At 42.4% G+C, this 7,500-nt stretch overlaps 2 protein-coding genes across 2 annotated transcripts in view; both read left to right on the top strand.

Annotated features, from left to right (window-relative positions):
* Positions 1-1,939: 1,939 nt before the first annotated feature.
* Positions 1,940-2,962, top strand: LOC308093421 (proteinase-activated receptor 2; the record flags this gene model as incomplete). Its single annotated transcript, XM_080439756.1, has 1 exon — positions 1,940-2,962. Exon 1 carries the CDS (start codon positions 2,000-2,002, stop codon positions 2,960-2,962), a length of 963 nt encoding a protein of 320 aa, XP_080295882.1. The 5' UTR covers positions 1,940-1,999.
* A 2,223-nt stretch (positions 2,963-5,185) lies between these two features.
* The window catches only part of sall2 (spalt-like transcription factor 2), a 12,847-nt gene continuing 10,532 nt past the window's right edge, over positions 5,186-7,500 (top strand). Inside the window, exon 1 of the mRNA XM_080440127.1 lies at positions 5,186-5,459. The gene's annotated coding sequence lies outside the window, so the exon portion shown is untranslated. The remainder of the gene's footprint in view (positions 5,460-7,500) is intronic.

Here is a 7,500-nt window from a genome sequence, read left to right as displayed (position 1 = left end):
TGTGGCACGATTGGAAGAACTATCATGCCTCCATACATAGAGCTACATACATAGAGAGCATACTGTACATAGAGAGGAGGACAGGTGCCACAGCAGGAACACAAACAAGGCGGAAGACCCGGCTCAAGTCACAGAGCTTCTGGAAAAGATCAACTGGATGGTTGCAGGGAACAACATCTTGCATCTTAACACAGTACAGACAGGGGAGTGGGAGGAAGAGGATATTGTTATAGCGACCATGCCTACTGGGGAGTCGCTCATTGACATATTTGAGGAGGTGTACAAAAGGAGAGCGGAAGAGTTGCTGGAGAAAGTCAGGAGAAAATGCTCGTTAAGCCTAGCTGAGCCCTTAATGTAGATATGAGAGAGAGAGAAAAGAAAAGGTCAATTAAATTAAAATACTTCTGTCAATGGTTTACATTAAAAAGTATGAATGACCTTTAAACTACTACTGTAGACCCACTTAGATGTGGTCTATAATAGGGGGGTTCTTGAGTGGCACAGGGGTAAGGTTCCTGCCCACCACCGCATAGATCCACCTCGGACTAGGAACGTGAATCCTCCGTGGTGCATCTGGCTTGGCTGGCCTTTCCAACAAACAACTGGCCGTGTTTGTGAGAGGAAAGCTAGGTGGGAAGGGAAATGTCTGACTCATGAGTGTTAAACTTGGATTGTAGTTCATAAATTATAGTATGCATGTACTATATTGTCATATTGATATACATATCCAGGGCTTTAAGTTATCTAGCATTACGCCGCAGACGTTCTTCTCTGTGTAAAAGCACTGAGGTCCCAAATGGCAATCACGACTCCCTTAAAGCCTCACTATGTGATTTTTTTTACGAATAAAATACAATTTTGTTCAATCTGTATGTATGCTGGTAGATATGTTAATACAATATAACTTATACAATTGGGGTGGTTGTATTTTGTCTCCCTGCTCTTCTATTGAGACATTTAGATTGTGTCAAAGTTTCTCACCTAGACACAGGATCTGACAGGAATTTTGACATGATGGTCAAGATTCAATTTATCCCCCGAGCAAACAGGCAGGCTCTATTAGCTAAATGGTAAAAATGTCAGCACTTGCGCAGGAAACCGGGTTCAAATCCGGGGTAGAAGAGGAAAGTTACATAGTGCTGCTTTAATGCACGTAGCTTTTAGAACAATACAAAAATACATTCTTGCGAAAATACTTGCACCTACACAGTAACAGTCGATAGCTAAAGATTGAACAGGGAGGCCATGCAACTTTTAGACTCTATGACTTATTTTTTTGCATTGCAACATTTTATTTTCAAAATATAAATATTGATACACGTAATGTTCCAGGTTTCCAGAAATATTTCTAATTTCTATTGAGAATGGCCTGTCTTAAATTTTCCCCATGTCCATGTTTGACTTAACAGTATGGTTATTACTAAAGCTGTTGTCTCACCATCATACGCACACACAGCTTTATAGCCTGCATAACTTTATAGGTGTATTATCTCATACTGGCATCCTATTCATAATGCAATGTGGTGCTAGCTAGAACGATCAACATTGGTTTGCATTTGGCTGATGCAGTCAAATGAGAATGCCAAATGAATCATTCAAATGTGGATGGAAGACAATGTAACATCTACATCATGTACAGTACACTTTCTCTGTCAGAAGAATTCATTATGTCCACTATTGCACACATGAGAAGGTAAGTATATGCCAGAAAGGTGTACAATCTTTATTTACTAACTTAATTTGAAAGAAATTTAATGCATTTTGTTGTGTCATAACACTAAGATTGAAAAACACACTTTTAAGACAAGCGTTCAACATTTCCTGGATTTCAACATTTTCTGTGTATTATGACATGTCATTTTATATTGTTAGATTGAGTAATAACTTGTTGCCTTGCTTATTAGGAACTACGGGTGGAATATAATTAAGAAGACACGCCAGGTACTGAGAGAGAGGTAGCTGAAAGAGTACAGGGATAATTGTTCTCAACTGCATCCAGATGAGGGCTATGAATGAAAGTGAAAACACAACCTTTCAGTGTTTCTCAGATCCTCCTTATTACAGAAACACCATAGGCATTGTAATAGACTGGATAGTTGTCTTCATTGGACTCCCTGAAGTCTGCTTGGCCGGCTACGCTCTCATTCGGCTCAGAAAGGAACGAGCAGCTCCGGTCCTTGCCATTAACCTACTCCTGTCAGACCTCCTCCAGATTGCCATCACCATTGTCTTCATCATCACTCGGTTCTTCGACGACACGTTTGAGCCTTCAGCCAATGCTCGCAATATCGCGCGTTTGTTCGTCCGCCTGGGCCTGATTTCCAATTTGGGGTTCATGTTGGCAATCTCTCTGGAGAGGTACCTTGCAGTGGCCGTCCCTGTGTGGTACCGCATCAGGAGCCTGACGTTCTCCATCCTGGTCTCCATTTGTGTGTGGAGCCTCTCGGCGATCTATTCGACATTGGATTACATCTTTCTGAGCAAGAGTCCAAGGTTCTCCTTGCTGCTGTTCTCCTCAACCTTCCTCCTCCCGGCACCTTTCATCGCAGGCTTCTTCTTTGCCACATGGAAAGCCCTCAAGGGGAGCATGTCTGTGAAAAATGAAGGCAGGAGGATGAAGCGTGTTCTTGGTGTTCTAGGTCTGGTCTTGGGAATCTACACAGTCCTATTCCTCCCCTTCAGCATAAGGAACTTCTACTTTTCCATGAAAGATGATAATTCAACCACAGTAGACCCAGTTAGGGATCTGTCCTCTGTTCTGACCAGTGCACTGGTCTATCTAAGTCCCTTGGCGGACCCACTCCTCTATATTTTCATGAGAAAAGACATAAGAGATACCATGATAGCATTCCCTTGCTGTAAGACTTTGCTGGTGAAGATCATGAAGAAGGGCCAGGGCAGAACAGAAAGTAACCATGGGGAGAGTCCTTCAAATCCTGTGGAACTAGTATCCATGTCATAATGCAAATGTGTGTGTGTGTGTGTGTGTGTGTGTGTGTGTGTGTGTGTGTGTGTGTGTGTGTGTGTGTGTGTGTGTGTGTGTGTGTGCAAGTGTGCATGCATTTGTGTGTTTTTGTCTTGTGCAATCAAGTTGTGAGTTTGTAGATGGACTCTGTCCTGTGTATGTATTATGCTGCTTTGAATTGCTTTGGATATTAAGGCCGTTTGTTTGATATTTTTCTGAGAAGACAAAATAAATACGATAAAAGGTGAACTAAACTCAGCCTCACTGCAATGTTGACTGTAGATTGTGGTCCTTGAGAGACACCTAGTGGGATGAATGTTATATTACATATAAACCATGACCTTAGCAATACAAATTGCTTACTGCATTGTGGTTCTCACAATGCTGTACACATAGCAGCATGTCCATTCTTTTAAGATAATCATGGCAAGACCACATTTCAGAATTAACTTAATTAAAGGCTGTATCCTTGTGGTCAGCTTATGCAATGGGGCCAACATTTTGCAAAAACCTTAAAATCAGGGGCCAACAGCCAAGTTTTGCCATGTGACGGTGTCACATGGCAAAACTAGCTGGTCTACAAGCTCAAAATGCTTTCTGCGCTGGTGTTAGAGCATCTCAAACCCCACTTCTGGGTCCCATATGGGTCAATAGTCCCAGCACACTGTCTGAAAGACACTGCTTTAACACTCTGAACACCTGGTCACAGTTTACAAGACCTGACCCATTGATGCTCAGTGTCAACACATGAACACAAACACATAACTAAATCACATCTGGGGAAGTTCAAAGGAAGATTGTTATTAAAGATATATGTGTTGTTCACATGGATGGATAAAGGTGTGTACTATTTGAGATATTTTAGCCTGTATATGTTTGTGTTGTAAATATCTGCTTCAATTGTAATGTGATCTTTTGGTCGTTTTTTTAATTGCTGCACATCAATTGCCCTATATGGCATTATAATAATGTCTGCCATTCAGAGAGGAATTCCACACAATTTAGGACTCATAGTCTCCTTTTCCCAATGAAAGTTTAGAATAGTGTGTTTTAATATAAAACACTAAATTGTTTCTGATTATTAATGAGAGCCAGAGTACCACAATCCAAACTGTTAAGCACCTCCCATAAATATTAACCTGCAAAACACGTTTCTTGGCTGTCTCTTGATTCTAGACTGCATTCTTTGTCTCTTAGCCTAGAAATGTGGATTTTTTTGCGTTTCACTAAATGTTATCGCTTTAACGCTATTTCAAGTTATGATGGATATATATACAAAATAATGCAGTAACTAGCCTACAAGCCAAATACTTGTTATTATTTACAAGTAACTTCAGAACTGGACATGAACGGGCCAAATAAAAGAAAATAGAAAAGATAGCAAGTCTAGTTGAAGTAAGCACATGACACACACACACACACACACACACACACACACACACACACACACACACACACACACACACACACACACACACACACACACACACACACACACACACACACACACACACTCTTTCTTGCATGCATGGGTGCCTAAATCATCAAATCATCAAAATTATACAGGTTCCTGAATCCTACATTTTATGTACATCCTAATAGGCTATGTGTGGGCCCTAGCAGCGCTTTAGGCCTATGTGACATGCACACAAAAAGTCAATGTTGAGGTAGTCATGGTCACTGTGTATCCCTGCCTGGATCTGGGGAGCGTCTGGCTATGAAAGTCATAAATTAACAGACAGAGGGGTGAAGACAGATCAGACAGACAGACAGACAGACAGACAGACAGACAGAGACAGACAGACAGACAGACAGACAGACAGTAGGAGTGGACGGTCAGTAGTAGTGCCGCAGAGAGCTCAGACTAACAGGCCGAGCAGAGCAGAGCAGGCCGTCGCCGTATAAAAATACAAAGAGCTTTGAAACGCTCCATAAAAGCCCGGTTTATATCTCGCCCCACGGCGGTGTCGCGCGACGAAAATAACCAAATCTACAAGCTCACAACGCGGCGCGTCGCGTCCACGGAGTGAGCTCGTAGATTGTATATTTTTCGGCGAGCGACGCCATTGTAACGATGGAGTCTTAAAAAATTAAGCATATAGGCTAAAAGGAGGGGAGGGAGTGACAGGAAGAATCATTCAATTCTCTAGCGTTGCCTCCTACTACAACACACGCCTCACATCAATAATAACCCATCCCCGCCCCATTGAACTTGGCCATAATAATCGCATATTATGTTTACGACGCCCTTCATTAGTATTATTAACCCAAAGACACAATAAGACGACGTGTTTACGGAGATAAATAATTTAAAAATGCGGCGTTCCGCTTGGCTGTCAAAGGGACGACTGCGCATCCCAGTGAGTGAATCGGGAAACACTACGCCAACGTCCCGGTAGGCTGAGAGACGGAGCCGTTTAGCCCAACATAAGGCTATTCTTCCCCCTCCAGTCATTTCACATAAACGCTGCCAAACATCATCCTTTCAAACATGGTAAGTTGTCTTATCGCTGTTATTCCCGACGCTTGTGTCGACGATATTGTGGCCGCGGACGGGGCGGAGAAATAGCGAGCGGCGGGGGCGCGTATTTTTGAGAAGTCATAATAATTTATGAATCATAACTTGTTATGATAGGAGCGCGCGCCCGCGCAGGCGTGCAACAGGTCGCCGTACAGTAGCGGCTCTGTACAACTTGGATGCATTATATGCGCCCCGTTCGGTTCCCAAACGCAAATGTAAAGACGAGGTTCGATCATTTAAGGCGATCACAGTGGCAAGATGGCACGAAACAACACGAACGCTTTGTTGGCACAATGGAGACCTCTTGTTTTAGGGGAAAAAAATCATAATGTGCACTTTTTCCCCTGGAAACAAGCTCGTGTATGAGTTATCTTCTGTTCTTTTTTTGACAGTGCAACCGCAATATAGGTTTTGCTAACGACGTTGGATCGATCGTTGTGTATTTTTTTTGTAATTCTTTCTACGTGATGGGACGCTCTGAGTCCACATAGCATACAAGGCCACATCATAAACAACTAAATCAAGGCGTCACTGCCTGCCTGCTGTTATGGACAGGACAGGTGTAGCCTATACAGTAATCGGCCCGCAATGGAAATTACATTTTGGGGTGAATTAGGAGGCCATCGTCCCTGTCAATATATCAATAATTAGACCTAATTATATTACTATTATTATTATTATTATTATTATTAATTAAATATGTTTGACCTCATATTAATTGTATGTTAGCTTAATTACTCAACGAAGGATGAAGGTCTAATGGTAGCTAGTCATTAAGTAGTCTAATTTAGACTTAATTAGGCCTATTGCAAGACTCCATAATTAAATTGTAATAGCATCCAGGCTTTATGGATTGGATTTTGTTGTTTTGTCATTTTGTGTGTGTGTGAGAGTGTGTGCATGCCTGTGCGACTATAAAGAGAGGGGAATCGAGCACGTATATGCTGGTGAACCAAGACAGACAGTAAAATCATCAGTGTCCATTTATCCATTGTAACTCAGAGTGTACAAATGAAATCCTGTAGCCTACCAGATGGACCCTTGCGGTTGCAGGTTCATTTTGTACACTCTTTGTCTGAGTTAAATCAACATGGATTATTTTACTGTTTAGTTTAAATCTATATGCATTGGCTATTTTAAAATAGCACATACAAGCTCGCGTCACGATGCTAAGTGTTGTGAGCTTGTAGATCTGCTATTTTCAAAAAAAATCATGAAATAAAATGTGAATATTTTTTTTTTATATTTTTGAAACATTCTACAACACAAATTTGGTATGTGGGGCTCCCCTGGCACAAAACATTTTCAAATGGGGTTTAGGGACAAATACATTAATTTGGGGGTCCATGACATGGAAATATTTGAGAACCACTGGTTTAAATAATAATTGAAAAAGAAGCAAGCCTAAAAATAAGCAACTACACTTAGACAGATAGGGATATATAGGGGCCGGAGTGAAAAACTAGTTTCTCCTCCTCACTGTGGCTGGCTGTCCCATGCAGTCCTTTCTTTGGTTACCGCTCCTCTCCACGTGGTGAGCAGTAGGGCTGAGGTTGAAAAGGAAGCATTGTGCGTCGCGTCAGTGGCTCTGTCTGTGTGTTGGGGGGGGGGGGGGGGGGGGGGGGAGAGAGAGAGAGAGGGGGGGGGGGGGGGAGAGAGAGAGAGAGAGAGAGAGAGAGAGAGAGAGAGAGGCTCGTACAGGGTGATGCTCACTCAGCTGTGTCCTTGCGCCATTGTTGCAAATTCCTGTTCATTTCAGTAGTCTGTTTATTGAGCCAGCCTACTACTGTAGCACATCGAGGGACGGTGTTGAGGAGCGCGCACGCGCGCGTGGGCGCGCGCACGCACACACACACACACACACACACACACACACACACACACACAGGACATGAGTAGCCCACTCTGCATTTACCTGCGCGACCAGGTGATAGTTAGACAAAAATCAATTGTTGACTCAATTTTCAATTCAATTCAAAGGAGCTTTATTGGCATGATAAAACATACGTTTTAC

Source organism: Gymnoscopelus braueri (assembly GCF_963280865.1).
Source record: "Gymnoscopelus braueri genome assembly, chromosome: 10".
NCBI classification, from domain to species: Eukaryota; Metazoa; Chordata; class Actinopteri; order Myctophiformes; family Myctophidae; genus Gymnoscopelus; species Gymnoscopelus braueri.
The sequence above is the reverse complement of the archived record's forward strand: the minus strand, read 5'-3'. Positions and strand labels throughout refer to the sequence as shown.